Source organism: Stigmatopora nigra, chromosome 9 (assembly GCF_051989575.1).
Source record: "Stigmatopora nigra isolate UIUO_SnigA chromosome 9, RoL_Snig_1.1, whole genome shotgun sequence".
In the NCBI taxonomy this organism is placed as follows: domain Eukaryota; kingdom Metazoa; phylum Chordata; class Actinopteri; order Syngnathiformes; family Syngnathidae; genus Stigmatopora; species Stigmatopora nigra.
The window spans coordinates 13928081-13950920 of record NC_135516.1 but is presented as its reverse complement, the minus strand read 5'-3'; the positions used below and the strand labels follow the sequence as shown (position 1 = coordinate 13950920).

General features: G+C 34.6%; 1 protein-coding gene across 21 annotated transcripts in view; it reads left to right on the top strand.

Moving 5' to 3' along the window:
• The window catches only part of ptprfb (protein tyrosine phosphatase receptor type Fb), a 176788-nt gene that overhangs the window by 70220 nt on the left and 83728 nt on the right, over nucleotides 1-22840 (top strand). For all 21 annotated transcript variants that reach the window (XM_077725114.1, XM_077725115.1, XM_077725120.1 and 18 more), the window contains 2 exons: nucleotides 2915-3060; nucleotides 4394-4535. In XM_077725114.1, the coding sequence (XP_077581240.1) occupies nucleotides 2915-3060; nucleotides 4394-4535 (288 nt within the window). The remainder of the gene's footprint in view (nucleotides 1-2914; nucleotides 3061-4393; nucleotides 4536-22840) is intronic.

Here is a 22840-nt window from a genome sequence, read left to right as displayed (position 1 = left end):
TGTTACATCTCTACTGTCACATAGGAAGCTGGAAAGAGAACACCAAAACTGCCAAAGTGCGGGCATGCACCCTCTCGCACGCACACATGTACTCTCACACACAAGGGTTGGAATCGTGGTAGATGCCAGTGGTCCCCCACAGGGGAAATTCCTACCATGATTTCCACCACTTTGTTCAATAATCACTGTTGGCATGTAAGCTAATGCCGAAATTGCCCGAATTTATTTTCATCTTATTTTTTTGGACCGTTGGAATAGATAAAAGCCACACATTTTTCCCATTTGAGGACATATAGGAATGGTAAAAAAATAAGCATTTTGGAGTTGGATAGTTGTTTTTACCAAATTAGCCAACTTGTATTTTTAGATGAATATCTAAGTACTGTTTAATATCTAGGTACTGTTTAATATCTAAGTACTGTTTAATATCTAAGTACTGTTTAGTATCTAAGTACTGTTTAATATCTAAATATGTACTGTTTTCAACAGTACTTAGATATTAAGCATTACTTACATATTAAACAGTACTTAGATATTCAACAGTACTTAGATATCAAACAGTACTTAGATATTAAACAGTACTTTGATATTAAACAGTACTTAGATATTAAACAGTACTTAGATATCAAACAGTACTTAGATATCAAACACTACTTAGATATTAAACAGTACTTACATATTAAACAGTACTTGCATATTAAACAGTACTTAGATAAGAAACAGTACTTAGATATCAAACTCTCTCTCTCTTAGATAAAAACAAGCTACCGGTATAATAAATAATGAGTGCCAACATTCTGCTTTAGATTCAAATAAAAATGAATAGTATAGATGTATATTAAATGTCCTGATTTCCTCCTTTTAAATCAATAATTGTCATTTTTTAATCATTTTTTCTGTGTTTTTAATTCAACAATAATTTAGTAAAATCTAAAAATATATCAAAAAAGCTAAAATAAACATTGTTTTAGATCTATAAAAAAAACTAAATAGTCAGGGCTTTTAATCCAGCTCTTTTAATCCATTTATAAAAAAAAAAAATCTAAATATTATATCTAAAATGGTCCACATGAAATCAAGTTGAGGTTAAAGCAGCCCGCCAACCAACCCGAGTCTGACACCCCTTGCTCTAGTATAACTGTTGTTATTCCACATATACAACAATCCAACACACACACACATATACACACCCTATTGTTCGTCAACCCGCCTGACATTTGCCTGTTATTTTGGTCCTCCTTGTTGCACTGAAAATATTTCAAGTGCAAATCCTTTTCTTTCCCCTGCAGGCGCCAACCCGCAGTAATGATCGCAACCCGATCAGCTCGAATGCTTGGGTGCGTGCAAAAGGAGTTTTGAGGGAGGGGTTAAGATTGCGCTAAAGGGGTGGGGTGGGGGGTTTCTGGACTAGAATCCTAAACACCCGATTATTACCGGTTTTGACTTCAAGAGTCTGTTTTGTGAGTCATAACATTTCCGTTTAAATTTAACATGGAGACTTTTCACTTTGTGGATCAGACGGTATTAAAAGAGACCTCAAATTAAGAAGGCACGACCTTCCTGCCGACGCGACTAAAATTTGGCAACGGAATGTCTAAGAAATCATGGGAGTTGGGTGAAAAGTAGAAAGACGGAGTTGAGCCGTTTTTTTCTTTTTTTAATCCTCTTAAAGCAAGCATGGTACATTTTGATAACTTGCCCTGATGACTTGGTAACAAATATGGTGCATGGCAACAAGTGTTGTTGGTTAATACGCGTGTCTCTCTTGGGTCATTTGGGAAATGTCAAAAGATTAGTCATGTTTTGGGGTTGGGGTGGTGATGCTAGAAAACAAGGTTTTTTAAAAAATAATAATAATTTAGAGGAACCATTTAAAAGAAAATAGATGAAGTCATTATTTTTGTATGTATTTGAATTGTTTTTTTCAATCAGTAGGATTTGTAAACTTGTAATTTTCTGAATACCCTTTTTTTAAATATGATGTACTTTTTTAATAATTATTATTATTTTCCAGAATTCTCTTAGAATCTAAAAATAGATATTCTCTCTATTTTTGTATGTATTTGAATTATTTTTTTCAATGATTTGGATTTGCAAACTCAATTTTCTTAATACCTCTTTTTAAATATTTTTTTTTTTTTTATTGTTATTATTTTTTTACCAGAATTATTTTTGTCTAAAAATAGATATCCTCACTATTTTTGTATTTAAATTATTTTAAAATAATTTTGATATGCAAACTTTCAATTTTTTAAATACCTTTTTTAAAAATATGATTATTTTTTACCATAATTCTCTTAGAATCTAAAAATAGATATCTTCTTGCCTTTCGTAGTATTTTAATCAATTTAAAATAATTTTCATTTACAAACTTTAAATTTTCTAAATACTCTTTCTTAAAATATCATGTACTTTTTATTTATTTTATTTATTTATTTTTTACCAACATTTTCTTAGAATGTAAAAAAATATATCTCTATTTTCATGTGTATTTTAATTATTTTAAAATAATTTTGATTTGCAAACTTTAAATTTTCTAAATACTCTTTCTTAAAATATCATGTACTTTTTATTTATTTTATTTATTTATTTTTACCAACATTTTCTTAGAATCTAAAAAAAATATATCCTCTCTATTTTCATGTGTATTTAAATCATTTTAAAATAATTTTGATTTGCAAACTTTACATTTACTAAATACCCTTTTATAAAATATTCTGTACTTATTTTTCTGTAATTTTTATTGATTTGTTTTAACCAGAATTTTCTCCATCCAAATGGCTATCTAGTTATTTTTTGGCTCTTGTTTCCATCTATTCCCAGTTCAAGTTTTTCTATGTATATCAGTATCTGTATTTACATCCTCCAACCATCATTACCAATACTTAAATGTTCTAATTTGCTGTCCTCTCAGGCCTACCAAGTTTCATCAAATCCCCCGAGGACCAGATCGGAATCTCCGGCGGCGTAGTGTCCTTCGTTTGTCAGGCCATCGGCGAGCCCAAACCTCGAATCACCTGGATGAAGAAGGGCAAAAAAGTCAGCTCTCAACGCTTCGAGGTAGGCCTTCTTTGCATCTCCTGACTTATTTGCACAAACGTCCTTCGTCCCCATTACATACAATTGATCCTCAAACAAAGGAACTTGGCCTCTTTACTCCTGGCAAGACCAGACAAGCCTGACACCCTTTAGCTTTCATCCTCTTCCATCTCAGTTTATGGAGTAGTCCACTTCATCTTTGTGTATTCCCACCCCCGCATGACTCGGCCATGTCCTTTCCAGCCAGGCCTCGCTCTTGATGCCTTACTCACCGCCACTTTCTTTCAACACGTATGTGCTAAACTGATTCACCATCATTCCAACTAAAAATGGCGAGGGTTCTTTTGTCTCGTTTCCCAATACGTTTTTTTTTAAAGTCACTTTTGGACAATTTACCATTTTTTCTTTAATAGCGTCTTCATAAAGAACCGTGACTGGACGTTTGGTCGCACCGGGCGTTTGGTCGCACCGGGCGTTTGGTCGCACCGGACGTTTGGTCGCACCGGACGTTTGGTCGCACCGGACGTTTGGTCGCACCGGACGTTTGGTCGCACCGGACGTTTGGTCGCACCGGACGTTTGGTCGCACCGGACATTTGGTCGCACCGGATGTTAGGTCGCTCAGACATTTAGTGGCCCGGACGTTTGGTCCCTGGACGTTTGGTCCCTGGACGTTTGGTCCCTGGACGTTTGGTCCCCGGACGTTTAATATCTAAGTATAGTTTGATATTTAAGTACAGTTTAATATCTATGTACTGTTTAATATCTAAGTACTATTTGATATCTAAGTACTGTTTAATATCTAAGTACTGTTTAATATCTAAGTACTGTTTAATATCTATGTACTGTTTAATATCTAAGTACAGTTTGATATCTAAGTACAGTTTAATATCTAAGTACTGTTTAATATCTAAGTACTGTTTGATATCTAAGTACTGTTTAATATCTAAGTACAGTTTGATATCAAAGTACTGTTGAAACCAGCTCTCAAAATTATATTCATGAGAGAGAGTTTACTATCTAAATATCTACTGTTTTCAAGGCCAAGCTAAGTCTTTTATAATGCAAACACGTGTAACTGTACTTTAAATTTGGCATTGGGGTAACATTGGTTGGTCTCTTCCCTTCCCAAACACCAATGCAGTTGACCCTGGTGCTCCATTATCGTACTTTGCTCCAATGCCTTAGCTTTGGGTGCTTTTATATTTGACGGTCTCCACTTTGTTGCTACGTTTGTGTGCGCTTGCTGCCCTTAGGGCTGCTCCTCTGATGCATTACAGCAATATAGTAAAATGACAAGAAAATAAAAGTGAACCTAGCCCCCTTTTTTTACCCCCTGCTTTTTTGTTTCCCAGGTGATCGAGTTTGACGACGGCTCGGGGTCCGTGCTCCGCATCCAGCCACTGCGCACGCACCGCGACGAGGCCATTTACGAGTGCACGGCGACCAATAGCGCCGGAGAGATCAACACCAGCGCCAAGCTGACCGTGTTTGAAGGTATGTCAAGAATCTCCTCCTCTCTTCCATTTTGGCACTCATCCCAGTCTGGTCAGCATTAATTATGCATTTATTTGGACATGGACGCTGTGATGAGCCCTCACGGTGGCGGGTGTTGATATGGAGGAATTTGAGTCTAATTAACATTGGCTCTGAAAGTTTCAGCTACAGATGAGTGTGATTAATTGTCAAATTGGTTGTTAAATGATATTATCGGCTGCCTTTGAAGGTGTGTGTATAGGTATACGTATAGGTATAAGTATAAGTATAGGTATAGGTATAGGTATATGCATATGTATATGCATATGTATATGTATATGTAAATACCTATATGTATATGCCTATATGTATATACCTATACCTCAATGTACATGTATATACCTTTGTGTATGTATATGTATATGTGTATGTATATGTATATATGTATGTATATGTGTATGTATATGTATATATGTATGTATATGTGTATGTATATGTATATATGTATGTATATGTATTTACATATATGTATATATGTATGTATATGTATAGACATATATGTATATATGTATGTATATGTATAGACACATGTATATATGTATATGTATAGACACATATGTATATATGTATGTATATGTATATACATATATGTATGTATATGTATAGACACATGTATATATGTATGTATATGTATATACATATATGTATATATGTATGTATATGTATAGAAATATGTATATATGTATATATATAGACATATATGTATATATGTATGTATATGTATATACATATATGTATATATGTATGTATACTTATATACATATATGTTTATATGTATATATACATGTATATGTATATACATATATGTATATACATATATTTATATATACATGAATATATATGTATATACATGTATGTATATATACATGTATATATATGTATATACATATATGCATATATACATGTATATGTATATACATATAGGTATATACATGTATATGTATATACCTTTACCCATATGTATATACCTATATGCATGTGTATATACCTATATGTATATACCTATATGTATTTATTTATATATACATAGATCATCACAAATTCACTCCTTTGCGATTTTTCGATTATTTCAGCCATGCCTACTCTACATTAACAATATTTGAGGGATTACTGTATAAAACTTTAAAGGCAAGGTCGCCATATCTGCCAAAAAAGGCACTCCGTAACACCCCACGCCATCCACAAAATGCCCCCACATGTAAATGAGTCAGTGATCGACATCCCGAATAATCACACAAACAGCTTTTAGAATTGTTTTTCCCTCATCTCCTCACACATTGGCCTTGAAAACCCCAACGTCCTCCTGCCCACTCCTCCTCGCTGGCGTTAATGTACGTGATGCATGTGGACAGAGGTTCCGGCACCCCCGTCCCCCGCTCGGCATTCTATATCAGTAGCTCGTGAGCATGCATTTCCTCCCTAATTGATTGTAATTTTGTCATGTGGATGCAAGTCACTACGGGGCTTTTGATTCCATTAGAGTACAAAAAAAAATAAAAGCCTGCAAGCTATAACCAGTGGGAGGATGAGGGTCATCCATTCCTGACACATCGGACTTATAGAAGATCCCACTTCTTCTTCTTCACTTTTCCCCTTCTACGCTTATTTGATATCATTGGTGGGGACTTACGTAATCTTCCCAAAGGGACTTTTCCTATACTTTTTCTTTACCCACCCTTTCCCAACTCTGTCTTACTTGCCCTCATCTTGTACATAGTGAGGAATTATGCGGCACGAGGTACACACACGAGTCACATGCTATTAGGTCCAAGTACAAGTCCACTGTCCCCTTAGTTATGAGGGAAAACAGTTTCGCTGCTCTCTCAACCCGGCAGGGAAGAAAAAATATAGCATTCTGGAGTGTGTCGGTGGGATTATTGTCATTCATTTTTGGGCCCTGAGAGAAGACGTAGTTTGTTGTATTTGTTGTTGTTTGTCCCAAAAGGTGTTTGATGGGATTCTTTTGGACTAAAGTTAGAGCAAAAATGTCCTCTAGGTGGTTAGGGACACTTCTCGAAATGTCCTCGTGAAGTTAGAGGCTTAAAAATGTCTGGATGTCTGGAATATTTGAAAGTAAACAAAGCAACAAGGGGAAAAACTGTATATTCATCCTGTTTTATAGAAACAAAATAATATCTAAGTACTTTTGAAAACAGTAGATATTTAAATACTAAACTCTCTCATGAATATAATTTAGAGAGCTGGTTTCTACAGCACTTAGATATTAAACAGTACTTTGATATTAAACAGTACTTTGATATTAAACAGTACTTAGATATTAAACAGTACTTTGATATTAAACAGTACTTAGATATTAAACAGTACTTAGATATTAAACAGTACTTAGATATTAAACAGTACTTAGATATTAAACAGTACTTAGAAATTAAACAGTACGTATATATTAAACAGTACTTAGATATTAAACAGTACTTAGGTATTAAACAGTACTTAGATATTAAACAGTACTTAGATATTAAACAGTACTTAGATATTAAACAGTACTTAGATATTAAACAGTACGTATATATTAAACAGTACTTAGATATTAAACAGTACTTAGATATTAAACAATACTTCGATATTAAACAATACTTCGATATTAAACAGTACTTAGAAATTAAACAGTACGTATATATTAAACAGTACTTAGATATTAAACACTACTTAGATATGAAACAGTACTTAGATATTAAACAGTACTTAGATATTAAACACTACTTAGATATTAAACACTACTTAGATATTAAACAGTATCTAGATATTAAACAATATCTATTTTTAAAGAGTATCTAGATATTAAACAGTACTTAAATATTAAACAGTACTTAGATATTAAACAGTAACATTTGCAATGAACTGGATTTTTGTTGTTGTTGGTCATAACAGGAACAGTTTTCTATTGTTTTTTATCTTATATCATTTTTTTAACGTAATTGAAAGTATTTCTTTAGAAAAAGACAATGTTTAACCATTTGCTTACCCCAGCTGTGGGTTAGACATTCTTGTATTGTCGCCATTGGCTGCTTAAATGCTTGTTTTTTCATGTCTATGGACATTCTTGCATTGCAGCTTTTCCTTCTCATGCACTTTTCCAAAGTTAACTTATCTTTAAAGATGAGGAACAACTCTCTGTTGTCAAGATGTGTCTCGATAGGTTTCAGGAGACATCTTAACATTCCTGGCGGTCCTCCATCAACAGTTAACAAAAAACAAAACAAAAAAACCCTCATAGTGATGAACAACAGTCAACTGTTTTGATCCGACAAAAGCAAAACATAGTGAGCTCATCTATCTTGCTTGGAAAAAAGGTGTTTTCGGGCCTACAAGCTCAGGCAAGCCTACCGGCTGCCTGTTTTTACCTGCCTTGAGACAACAAAAAACGGGCAGGCGGCCAAAGTTAACGGGCGAGCGATGAAGGTGAACCTTTCATTGAGCGTCTGAAGCGTCTGACACGAGAGAGACAGATGTTCTTGTGTGAAAACACACTGGTGTTATACAATGTCTGATGTTGTTTGCTGTTGGCACTCAATATACAAAAAATGCCCTAGATTTCTTAGGTTAGATTTACAGATTATCTTGTGTCAGGTAAAATAGGGCAAAGCTTAAATAATAAAGACAGTTTGGAACTATTTCCCTATTGTATTGCGGGAGTGGACGTTTGGTCGCCGGTCTTTTGGAGTTTAGAGTTTACTGTTGAAACCAGCTCTGAAAATTATATTTATTAGAGAGAGTTTAGTATCTAAGAGAGAAGTTTAATATCTAAGTACTGTTTAATATGTAAGTAATGTTTAATATCGAAGTATTGTTTAATATCTGAGTACTGTTTAATATCTAAGTACTGTTTAATATCTAAGTATTGTTTAATATCTGAGTATTGTTTAATATCTAAGGACGGTTTAATATCTAAGTATTGTTTAATATCTAAGTATTGTTTAATATCTGAGTACTGTTTAATATCTAAGGACTGTTTAATATCTAAGTATTGTTTAATATCTAAGTATTGTTTAATATCTAAGTACTGTTTAATATCTAAGTATTGTTTAATATCTGAGTACTGTTTAATATCTAAGTACTGTTTAATATCTAATACTGTTGAAACCAGCTCTCAAAATTATATTCATGAGATTGAGTTAAATATCTAAATATCTACAGTTTTCAACAGTACTTAGATATTAAACAGTACTTAGATATTCAACAGTGCTTCGATATTCAACAGTACTTGGATAATAAACAGTACTTCGATCGTAAACAGTACTTCGATATTAAACTCTCTCTCTTAGATATTAAACTCTCTCTCTCTCATGAATATAATTTTCAGAGCTAGTTTCAACAGTAAACTGTCTGTCACCAAATGACCGGCGACCAAACGTCCGAGCACCATGAGGTAGATGTAGTAACCACTCGTCCACCGTGCCACCTTACTTAAAACTGGTCAGTTGAACTGTTACTTTTTTCTCAAATGCATTTCTTCCCTAGTACAATTTAGCTTGGAATTCATACAGCAATACTTTCAGTGAGGTAAACAAACACTACTAACGTTGCGCTGCTTTACAGTTCATGTAACAACCCCAACCCCTTCAAAGTCTCCCCTCCCCCAACATCATTCATTTTCATCAGTGCTGCTGTACAACTTCTCAAAGCTCCGGGCTAGCATGCGGTCCATTAAGGTTGGTCGGCCATTAATCTCAGTCTGCTTGTGGGCTGCCCTGTATTTTCTTTTTTTTTTTTTTGTGCACCGAGTTCCGGCGCCATGAACTTGATGCATTGCCATGGCCAAAAACAATAGCCTAAATATAGTCGGGTGGGGCGACTACATTGCACTTTGAAAAGATTTGTCGTCCTGAAACTAGTATACTCCGATACCAACCAAAAATATAGAACTCAATACAATAGTGCTCGGACGTTTGGTCACCGTTCAATTGGTGACAGAGAGTTTACTGTTAAAACCAGCTCTCAAAAGTATATTCATGACAGAGAGTTTAATAATAATCTAAGTACTGTTTAATATCCAAGTACTGTTTAATATCTAAGTACAGTTGAAAACAGTAGATATTTATATATTTAACTCTCTCTTATGAATATAATTTTGAGTGCTGGTTTCAACAGTACTTAGATATTAAGCAGTACTTGGATATTAAACAGTACTTAGATATTACACAGTACTTAGACATTAAACAGTACTTAGATATTGAAATCTCTCTCTCATGAATATAATTTTGAGAGCTGGTTTCAACAGTACTTAGATATTAAGCAGTACTTGGATATTAAACAGTACTTAGATATTACACAGTACTTAGACATTAAACAGTACTTAGATATTGAACTCTCTCTCATGAATATAATTTTGAGAGCTGGTTTTAACAGTAAACTCTATCACCATTTCACCGGTGACCAAAAGACCGGAGACCAAACGTCCTCACAGTTCTGAGATCAAGGCTTCAATCCCAGATTGGTTCTGACCTTCTTGTATGTTTTTTTTCTGGTTTTCTCTTACCCAAAAAATGCATCCTAGGCTGATTGAACAATCAAAAATTCTCCTTCTGTGTCAGCATGAATTATTATTCGACCTAAATATGCCCTGAGATTGGCTAGCATCCAATCCAGAAAATGTAGGAATGAGTTATGACTGAATAGTAACGTTAAAATGTTACAAGGTAACTAAAAAAACGAATGTCCATAAATCATTTCTCGCTCTGAAGTGACTACAAAAAAAGACAAGTGTAAAACAATGGCATCATAGAGATGCTAAAGCAGGTTTTCCCGATCTTCTGCCAAGTTGGACTTTAGCACTTTGGCATGTCACGAGTATCCAGTCATTCTATAATTCATTCTGTCACGCTGCTAAGACTCCCGCGCTTTTGTTTTGCTGCTTTTTCTCACGGCCCGTTCTCTTTTTCAGAGGTCATCCAATTTTCAGCTCAGGCCCTAAAAGTCCTCAATTGTTTTCGCCGATAACAAAATAATTATCAACGTCATACTCCGCTTATTTCATCCCTTTGTTAAATTCTTTTATGGCTATGCCGAGTATACTGGATACTAGCAAATGACCGGAGGGAACAATGACTCGTTACATGGGTAACGATGCCTAAGCTTTGACCCCCGAGCACCTCGACTTGAATTGAAGCGCCTCAGTAAATGTCCTGCTAAATGGCGCTTGTCTTGGCCGACGTGCGAGAGAAAAAAAAAAACAATCCCGCCGGCGGAGAAGACATCAGAAGCGACACGAGTGGTAGAACTGCGAAAAGAACTCGAGTTGAGCTGTACTAAGTGTTGCCGACCAATTAGATGAAGACATATTTTTGATAATTTACTGTTTTGACCATGCAAAATGCCCTAATTGAGGGGTGGGCAAACTTTTGGGCCCGGGGGCCATATTGGATTTGAAAATTTGACAGATGGGTCAGCACATGATACGATACATATAAAAAAGTGCATCCGTTAACAGTACATATGAAACATAAACAGAAAAAAGGACTAAAGTATTAACATACTCATCACTCAGAATTAAAGTAAAAAGTATAAAGTACAAGGTAAAGTAAGTAAAGGAATGTATTAAGAAATATTAAAATGTCATTTAAAAAAAGATGGAGGAGCTGTAAAACACAAAAAAAAACAAGTAAGAGTGGACAGAGCTACTGCCACCTGCTTCCGTGTGACAGCGCCATCTTGGGGAAAACAATAATAATAATAAATTATTTGGAAAACGTTGGGGGGGGGGATTAAAAAGTGATGTCTGCCCTAACAAATAAAAAAATGAATAAATAAAACATGAAATAAATAAGTTAAAAAAAATGAAAATGGATAAATAAAATAAATAAAAATAAACAATAAATGAATAAAAAAATAAAGTAATTAAATAAATAAATAAAAATAAATTAAATCAATAAATAAAAATAAATTAATTAAATAAATAAATAAAAATAAATTAATTAAATAAATAAATAAAAATAAATTATTTAAATAAATAAATAAAAATAAATTAAATAAATAAATACAAATAAATAAATTAAATAAATATTTGGACAATGTCGGCGGGCCGGATTAAAAAGCCTAACGGGCCACATGTAGCCCGCGAGCCGTAGTTTGCCCATCCATGTCTGGTCTAGCCAATGATACTCTATGTTAAGTATCAGAAATGAAGGTGTTTTAGATAGCAGAGTCTCGTCCTCAGGGGAGACTGCAGACGTGTCTCCAGACAGCAGAAACGTTATCTAATGGTAACAGATCAAAAGCACGCCATCATTACCAAATTCCTCCCCTGTCAGGGCGTAAATTAGAAATGTTCTTTTTTGAAGAAGTTAGCCCATCAACTCCCTTTCAACTCTCAAAGTTTCTACATGTGCAAAAAAGGTCAAGCAAAAAAATAAGCAATTCATCCCTATACTTCCAGGAAAAATAACTTATCGGAAAAAGATACCCCAAAAAAACTGCTGGAATACGAATAATCTTGACATAAGAATTCAATTGGTGTAAAAACATTTAGCGGCTGTGCCTTTCTTTGGTAGCAGTAAACAAATTACACAGTCCGACCTCACAGTCGGAAAATGACTCCGATACAATACTCGGTAATAAATATCTTGTCGGCGTGGGCAAGTGTGGACAAACAGAGCGGGATAAATAGCAAGGAAATCTCATTGCGCCCTCAATATGTATGCGGGTTGTATTGGAATGATTTAACACGTAGCCCAGCTCACTCCGACAACTTAATCCCTTTCCCTTGCTTGCCTTTTATTCAAATTGTCTACAATGAGTCATATAAGTGTGTTGTAGAACTGATATGCTCACCAAATCTTGAATTATGCTGGCTATTTCTTGATATAATGTCAGTTTTGTGGGTTTAATATCGTGGTAGACAGGTGGGGTTTATAACAATAGTGGTTGGGGATTATTAGCGTACATATTGTAGTTCGTTTTCGGATGGGTTTACAGTTTATTGATAAACTGTGATGATATTTTCGAGAGTGCTTGTATTAGTGTTTCAGGTTGTTATGATATAGGTTGATAGAATGTTGTATTTTGAATTTCCTTATTTAATTGTAGGCTAAATGTGTACCGGAATATGGCAGAATGCATTATGGGTAATGGCAAAGTTTTTTTAATTGATTCTTTTTGGGTAATTGGAGTTTTTCTGTTAAATTAATCTTTTTGTTTAGCATAATTAACCATAATAATATTTTATACATACTTTTCGTCAAATATTTTCTAGATTTTAAAAAAATTATGTTAATATTGTCATTACATTTTTTTTGTATTTTATTTTATTATCACGTAAACAAAATGTATACCGAAACATGGCATAATGCATTATGGGTAACGGCAATGTTTTTTTTTTTTTAATTGAATTTTTTTGGGTAATTTGAGTCAGTTTGAGTTTTTTCTGTTAAATTAATCGTTTTTTTAGCATAATTAACCACCATAATATGTTATAGATACTTTTAATTAAATATTTTCAAGATATATTTTTTTTAAATAATGTATTTATTGTCACTCAATATTTTTGGTATTTAATTTTCTTAAAATAAGTTTATTTTTTTCTTAATAAAACTTGGCAAAACTCCGATTAAATGAAACCTGCCTTTCAATAACATAATAATTTTAATTTGCCTGACCTTTAAACTGATAATTATCTTAAAAACGGTAAACTTGCAATTTAGAAATACACTAAATATTTGGCTTCTTCTTCAGGGCTACATTCCTCCGCCTATAAATATTTTGCCAATTCCATCCGCCCTGTATATATTTTGCCAGTTCCACTGTGTCCATAACGTGCCTCCCGATTTAATATCTCCCACCATCTGGTGGCTGGAGGTCTGGCCTCGTATATCATATCCAGGTTGACAGTTATAAACTGCATCTGTCTCTGTGTGCCTCTCCCAAGGACTTCGACAATATGGTGAGGGTGAACGTAACAGTCTGTGCCCTTACACCGTTGTTTCCAAGAACTTTATGGGTATTAATAGGACAGAGAATTGAAAAGATGGAGGGAAATTGTTTACGAATGATTATTACAACTGAACTCAGGTGTTGATTCGGAGAAAAAACGTTTGAAAACGAGTAGTCCGCTCAGTTGCTAAGAATACTGTATTTTGCCATTTAATATACCCGGGTATATTGAATGATTTTTGCTTTTTTGAGCCTCCCGCTTGTGCGCCATTTAATATACCCGGGTATATTGAATGATTTTTGTTTTTTGAGCCTGCCGTTTGTATGCCAATTTATATACCCGTGCCATTTAATATACCCGGGTATATTAAAATATTTTTGCTTTTTTAAGCCTCTCGTTTGTGTGCCATTTTATATACCCCTGCCATTTAATATACCCGGGTATATTGAATGATTTTTGCTTTATGGGAGCCTCCAGTTTGTGTGCCATTTTATATACCCCTGCCGTTTAATATACCCGGGTATATTGAATGATTTTTACTTTTTTGAGCATCCCGTTTGTGGGCCATTTTATATACCCCTACAAATCTTGCCAAACAATTTGAGTTCCCGTTTAATATACCCAGGTATATTAAAGGGGAACTCAAAATTTTTGGCAAGATCTGTATGGTGTTCAAGGGGGCAATTGTGCCATTTAATATACCCCTACTGTTTAATATACCCGGGTATATTAAATAGCAAAATACAGTAAGTAGCGTGTCTTTGTTTATTAGTTGTTCAGAGGATATGCTGACAATCTTGTTCTTATGGGCTGCAATTTGTGCTAAATTAGGCTATTACATTTACTTTTATTTACTTAATAAGGATTTTATTTTGGGTCATTTGAATCATTGCCTTGAAAAACTAAATGACCTTAAAATACATGATTGAATCATCAAATAAAAAGAGAATTCTCTACTACACTAATTCATGTTCATCCTTTTAATGCAATGATTCAAATAGCACAATAGCATTTCCGATTCTACTATTAAAATACATATTTCCCTCTATTCAAATGATGTTCGAAACTATTCAAGTTCACCATTCACGTTGATTTTCAAGTGGATACACTCTCACATTAGTCAGAAAGAGTAACATTTACCGCATCACAAAATACTCACAACAACCTTGCAGTGTCCTTCAACCAGACACAATTCCCTCCAGAATTATTTCGATAAATGATACGGCACATTTCAAGTGATTGATAAACTCCTTTTTAAAAGTTAAATTTGCCGGAATATTTCCTTACAGCGTTGCAAGAGCATCTCGTCATTGCTTTCGGGCGACATTTTATCATCTCTACATGTCCATCAATTGTGCTTTTTTTGGCTAGTCGTATCTGCAAAAGAGCAAATGCTGCACTGTCAGTGATGATCATGTCTTTGGCCTCGGGGGAGAACTGAAAAAGACAGGGAAGTGGGTAAAAAAAAGCCGACAGAACCTCAATCACTTGGCTGTATTGAAAGATTTTTGCTTTTTTGAGCCTCCAGTTTGTGCGCCATTTAATATACCCGTGCCATTTAATATACCCGGGTATATTGAAGGATTTTTGCTTTTTTTTGAGCCTCCACTTTATGCGCCTTTTAATATATACCGTATTTTCACGACTATAAGGCGCACTTAAAAGTCTTACATTTTCTCCAAAATAGACAGTGCGCCTTATAATCCAGTGCGCCTTATATAAGGAAAAAACTGAAAACCAAAAACGAAAAACCACCACTGTCGGATATTTAAAAAAAACACAAACGCCTGAACTGAATACTCAATACTGTTAAATATGCAGATGCCATCTTTGTTTACAAAATCTTCCATCATATAGCTCCTCCCCCACTGCAATATTTTATACCAAAAAATCCAAAACATCAACAATGGCTGGCTCTAGAGGTGACTGTAAAGTAGTGAGTGCTTCATACCTGGAAGTCAATAGCAATTACCATATTTTCACCACTATAAGGCGCACTTAGGTCTTAAATTTTCTCCAAAATAGACAGTGCGCCTTATAATACAGTGCGCCTTATATATGGAAAAAATGTCATTCATTAAGGGTGCACCTTATAATGTGGTGCACCTTATAGTCGTGAAAATACTGTATACATATACCCTTGCTATTTAATAAACCCAGGTATATTTAATCGGGGGGGGGTGTATTAAAGAGCAACATACAGTAATTAGCATGTCTTTGTTTATTAGTTGTTCAAAAGTATATGCTGACAATGTTGTTCTTCTAGGCTTCGATTTGTCCTAAATTAGAACCTCAATCAATGACTAAAAATACAAGAAAGTTAAAGTATTGTGGTATGGACAAAAAAAACCCAGAAGGCAGGCTTGCAATTTTCAGAGTTTGTCCAAAGATTATAGAGCTTGGAAAAGTGGACCCTTTGGTGATTTTTTGGGAAAATGTGTAATTTTCTATTAGAAAGCCACCAAACACATCTGCAGGCTGGAGAACAGATTTATGCCCAGAAAAAAAGACGCATTCATTGGGGTTTCAAGTATGTACATGAAAGTTCTTTGGCAGTGGGCCTCTCTCTCTCTTCACACATTCAAGTGTGTTATTTTCAGGAGACATTAAATGGCTTATTCATGCTCAATGTCTTTGCAGCTGTGGACAGCGGCTTAGTATTATGACCAGCTGTTCGCTGTCCCTGGAAAATGTGTTTTTTTTATGGAAATGTTTAGATGTTTTAATACGACTGAATGGTTAGTACTTGCTGTATTGGTAATTATACACAGTTAGACTTCAATTGTCAGTTCTGTAGTGGTAATAAGGTTTTTTTTTCTTGACAAACTGACTATAAGGCGCACTTAAAAGTCTTAAATTTTCTCCAAAATAGACAGTGCGCCTTATAATCCAGTGCGCCTTATAGATGGGGGGAAAAAACAGAAAACGAAAAACCACCACTGTCGAATATTAAAAAACACGAATGCCTGAACTGAATACTCAATACTGTTAAATATGCAGATGCCATCTTAGTTTACAAAATCTTCCGTCATATAGCTCCTCCCCACTGCAAGATTTTATACAAAAAAATCCAAAACATAAACAATGGCTGGCTCTAGAGTTGACTGTAAAGTAGTAAGTACTTCATACCTGGAAGTCAATAGCATAGTACATATTTTCACGACCATAAGGCACACTTAAAAGTCTTAAATTTTCTCCAAAATATACAGTGCGCCTTATAATCCAGTGCGCCTTATATATGGAAAAAATGTCATTCATTGAGGGTGCGCCTTATAATGTGTTGCACCTTATAGTCGTGAAAATACGGTATATATATTTTTAAATAATAAAAAACTGTTTGGATTTTATTTACTGCACGCCATATGATTGCTGCTGCGCAGAGAAGACGACAATAGTGCACAATTTAGAAGGAACATTGACAATTAGCTATTGTTTTTTTGTTTTTTTACTTTTATATTCTTGCTGGACATGATTTTTTTGCAATATACTTCATTAATATTTTGAATTATTTCCATTTGCCATGGAAAATTATAGACATCCAATCCATTTCAATGGTAAAAGCTGGTACTGAGCTATTTTGTTTCACTATCATCAAACTAACCATTGAGGTCATGGGTTTGAAACCCTTACCACAAAAAAATATATATATATCATTTGGATTAAGGCAGTTTGTGCAATTTTATTTGATTTATTTTTTAGTGCCTAGGAAAACGTCATCTGTTTTTAGTCACTGATTTTCTAGCTGTATTGAACTCATCACCACCAGCCTCGGGGAAGATATTGAAGATGTGACATAGTACACGCCTCATTTCATATCTGCCAATTGTCAAGAGTAGACAGTGACGTCTAGAAATTGACATGTGGCTGCTAAATATCCACAAGCCAGTCGTTTTTTATCGCTAATACGAAAGACTTTGCCCAGAAGTCCTAAGAGAGAGAGCATGACTGATCTGATTATTAAGACTAATGTGTCATGTCTACTTGTAGTTTTTTACTGTGGTGTACATTTATTCCACTTTAACTTGGTCTGTTGTGGTTCCCAATAGTTTAACTCTCCTGCTGTCTATTATTGTGGCTCTGTTGGAGGGAATTATTCCTGTTAATCAAATCGAGGCAGTATCAATTATGTCTGACACTTGATTTCTGAGAAGTGACAACGTTTTTTTAGTAGTAACTAAAGTGGTAGGTGACACTAGGCTTATTTTCAGGAGTTATCTGAAATGTAGTAAGTTAGGTGGCATTTTAGACGTTTCCTTTAGTGTTAACTGAAAATGACTGTTCTTGATTGTTGTCAAGTTCTTGTTCTTAACTAGTGTCAGTCTAGTTGGCTTTATCTGTGTTGGTAAATGTGGGTGCTCGGACGTTTGGTTGCCGGTCTTTTGGTTGTTGGTATTTTGGTCACAGAGAGTTTACTGTTGAAACCAGGTCTCAAAACTATATTCATGAGAGAGAGTACTGTAGTACTGTTTTATATCTAAGTACTGTTTTATATCTAAGTACTGTTTTATATCTAAGTACTGTTTAATATCCAAGTACTGTTGAAAACAGTAGATATTTAGATATTAAACTCTGATGAATATAATTTTGAGAGCTGGTTTCAACAGGTACTTAAATATTAAACAGTACTTGGATATTAAACAGTACTTGGGTATTAAACAGTTCTTGGATATATAACAGTACTTAGATATTAAACATTATTTAGATATTAAACTCTCTCATTGACCGGCGACCAAACATCCGGCGACCAAACGTCCGGTCACGGAAATCGTGTTATTGTTTGGTCTTTTGAAAAATATATCACTGCCTTTTTGAAGCATATAATTTGGTCGGAATGTCTATTACGACTAGACTGGTCTACACCGGAAAATCTAAAAAGAATACTACTCAAAAATGCAGGTACTTGTATTAGTTTGTCAGGAACTTCAGTTTCATTTTTTTTAAACTAATCCTCTAAAGTTATTTTGACTTAACTGCATGATATTTGGTAAGCAGGCCCCTCAAAAATTCTCAAGAATACCTATTTAAGTATATCCAATGGTCTAATATTGTATACCATTATAATCACATAACAATCATACAACACATTTGACATTTTTTTAAATAAATTAAATTTCCTCTGCCTTTTGGATCAACTGAATAATAAAAAACTACAACAAAATTTAGCACATTATTATCCCTACAACCTCAATTAAAAATCTTTAGCCCATCAGCAATGTCGGGTTAAACATTTAAATATCTCATTTGCAGTATCACTCCCTACAAACATCTTCCAGATTCGAAATAGTTCATCCCAAGATCATAAAACCATGAAACGCTAATTCTTGAACAATACTTTGTGCTTAATTACCTGTCAAGAGAGAGCCATTTCCTTCATCCAATTTGTTAATAATGGCGCCCCAAGCCCTGTAACCTTGCTATTAAAGAGCAAGGTCCACCTAATGGCTTTTCAGGCCAACGAGTCAACAGCTCCCTGAGCCCTTGACGAACTATGAATGGATGAACCTTAGCGTACGTCAGCGGGGGAGTCCTCTTACCTGTATTCCATGACCTGGCTAATGGCCGCCCTCTCAAGCTGACCCTATTTCTTCTTCTCCAACACAATACAACCATTTTCCACTAGACTGAGATTACGTATCAGTCAGCTAACCACTTGGGTTTTTTTCTCACTGTAGTCATTCATTCAGTCACCAATGATAAAGACCTATTTGCTTTTATATGACTACATTGTATCAATACTTATGCAAGACATGGCTGGCTTAGTAAACATGATCTCACCCGGGTTTGACCTGCTTTTTAACACCTGTAGTGTCACACCTAATGTCTGTGTTTACTTCTATATAAAGATAAGGATGGTATCGTAAGTACTCTCACTCATGTTTTGACTGAAACATGATCCAACGCCCACCCTAGATAAAGATATCTGTCAAGACAAGTGTTATGTTGTTAATATCCCTGTCTGCCATGCAAAGCGAAAAAAAATGGCCGTAGGGACCGTGTTTTTACTTGGATTTAGCGTAGTGCTATGCTAAAAAAAGGGGAAAAATAAAAAGGAGAAAATCTTAAAGTTGGGGTGTTCAAATTTGGGTATATGTGAGGCGTACTGAATCATTTAAGTGAATATTTTTGGAATTTAAAACGTTTTAACTCGATAAACTAGATGTGGAAATAGACAGATAAAGAAGTGTAATGAAATAGTTCAGTTTTGGCTAATTATTATGTGTACAGCGTTCCCTCGGTTATCACGGTTAATGGGGACCGTGAGTTTCCGCTAAGTAGGGATTCCCCTTCAAAAATGCTTAATTTGAATTTAATTCAAAAAAAACAAAAAAATCTACATTTTTTTACATTTTTTTTGTATTTTTAATTATTTTTGTATTTTCATATTTATTTTTTTACCCCCTGTATACAGTACACCATATAGAATATGGGTAGAAAGAGTGAAATTCATGTTGTAACAAAAAAAAAAAAAAACTTTAAAATATGTCTCAATCTATTATTTGTATTTTTTTTTTCCCCAAAAAAATCCGCAAAACTCTGAGTCCGCGGTGGCTGAACCGCAAATTAGCAAGGGAAACACTGTATAATAAAATAAAATAAAATAAAAATTGCAGCTCACGGGTTTTAACGCACACTGATCTGATGAATCAATCACTACAGCAACTTAGCTGTTTAGCTTGAAGGTCATGTATTTATTTATCTTTCCTCCCAGGCACCATAACTGTTGTCCAACATGCTGATTCAATTACCACAATGTCTAAACAGTTTGCAGGTTGTTTTTGAACCCTTCTCCTATAATCACAGTTGACATTGTTGACAGGGACTGCATATTATTCATTATATCCAACTGAGAGAAATGAGTAAAACCTGTCACAAAGACGGCCACATTTTAATTAAGCTAACCCGTCACTATCTACTCTCCAAACTGCATAAAAGTCTTTCCTATCTAGCAGTAATTACACTTAGCTTGTCGCGGCAAAGTTTCCCTGGTGATTAATTTCAGGCGTGGAGATGATTGATTCATTTGTTTGTTTACAAACTTGTTGCTGTGCTCCAACCCATCGTCACGCTCTCCTGACTTTCGGATCCTTGTCGTATTTATCCTCCAACCTCAGGACAGACAGTCAAGTCGTATTAAACACACATACCCTGGTTTGTTGTTTACCCGTCTCCTAGATAGATGTTGGAAAAAAAAACCGAAAATGTGTGTGTGCATCCTGTTATAGTCATCTTGATGATCTTCAGACTTTTGTTCGGGGTTTTTTTAAGGCTCAATTTTAACTAAATGTGGTATTCTTCAAATCATATGGATCTGTATTCTTGCTGTGTGTAGATATTATCATGCAAATGATGCCTTTTTTAAATTTTGCTTCTTTAATTGTACTTGAACTGACATATTTGGGTGCTTGGACTTTTGGCCGCCGGTGTTGAAACCAGCTCTCAAAATTATATTCATGAGATAGTTTAATATCTAAATATTTACTGTTTTTAACAGTACTTAGATATTAACAGTACTTAGATATTATACAGTACTTAGATATTAAACTCTCTAGATATTAAACTCTCTCATTAAAATAATTTTGAGAGCTGGTTTCAACAGTACTTAGATATGAAACAGTACTTAGATATTAAACAGTACTTAGATATTAAACATTACTTATATATTAAACAGTACTTAGATATTAAACAGTACTTAGATATTAAACAGTACTTTGATATTAAACAGTACTTAGATATTAAACATTACTTAGATAGTAAACAGTACTTAGATATTAAACTCTCATTCTCAGATATTAAGCTCTCTCATGAATATAATTTTGAGAGCTGGTTTCAACAGTAAACTCTCTGTCACCATAAGACCGGGGACCAAAAGACTGGGGACCAAAAAGACCGGGGACCAAAAAGACCAGGGACCAAAAGGCCCTGGGACCAAAAAGACCGGGGACCAAAAGACCGGCGACCAAACGTCCGGTCACCACATATTTGAGTTGAATCTTAGTCAATTACACTGACCTGAATGATTTAGAATCTAAACTAACATGGACCAATATTCAACAAATGGAAATCACCTTGGCATATTTGATTTATATTGTGTCAGTCATTGAAAATGAGCTAGAAGAGCCTTTTGCAATTAGGCGCAGGATATGCAAGAAAAGACCCTGCCAGTTAGACTGACTACACGGACAAAACGGGAAACAGTGATAGAATATAAACCAGCGCAAGCAATCGTCTTGGTTGACAGAGAACAAGGTGACTCGGTCAGCAGAAGCCAGCATATTTTGCCGAACCACCCGCAGACTTGTCGTGTCAGGTCAGAGGCCAGGGTTATGTACTAAAAGAATGCTCTCCGGCATTAATAAGAAACGCTTGGATTCTGGCAGGGCCGTAGATCACACTGATGCCAGTGAAAGTATGATATCACATTGCCCCAACCAGAGAAAAAAGTGGAAGAGATGAAGATGATAAAACGCTAGGAAAAGAGGACTTGGGGGGGATGTAGTGGGGAATTAGATGACTCTTATTGATTATATGCCTACTGACGGGGAATAAAAGCAAATGTTCTGCTCAGCCAGACTAAAAAAAAATGTTGTTTCAAAGGTCGCAGAAATGCATTATAGTCATTTTACTCTGGGTAAACAGCGGACTAACAGCCAATACATCTTGTGGCAATCGTGTTCAAATCAGTAGGAGCAGGGTTTCTTTAGTTTGCTGTAACTCAATGTTTTTGGATTGGATAACTTTATTTAACGTATTTTCACGACTATAAGGCGCACCACATTATAAGGCGCACCCTCAATGAATGACATTTTTTCCATATATAAGGCTCACTGTCTATTTTGGAGAAAATTTCAGAATACTAAATACTGTTTCATATTGAAGTACTGTTTAATATCTAAGTACTGTTTAATATCTAAGTACTGTTTAATATCTCAGTACTGTTTCATATCTAAGTACTGTTTAATATCTACATACTCTTTAATATCTAAGTACTGTTTAATATCTAAGTACTGTTTAATATCCAAGTACTGTTTAAGAACTAAGTACTGTTTAATATCTAAGTACTGTTTAATATCTAAGTACTATTTAATATCTAAGAGAGAAGTTTAATATCTAAGTATTGTTTAATATCTGAGTACTGTTTAATATCTAAGTACTGTTTAATATCTAAGTACTGTTTAATATCTAAGTACTGTTTAATATCTAAGTACTGTTTAATGTCTAAGTACTGTTTAATATCTAAGTTCTGTTTAATACCTAAGTACTGTTGAAACCAGCTCTGAAAATTATATTCATGAGAGTTTAATATCTAAATATCTACTGTTTTCAGCAGTACTTATCAAACATTACTTAGATATTAAACTCTCTCATGAATATAATTTTA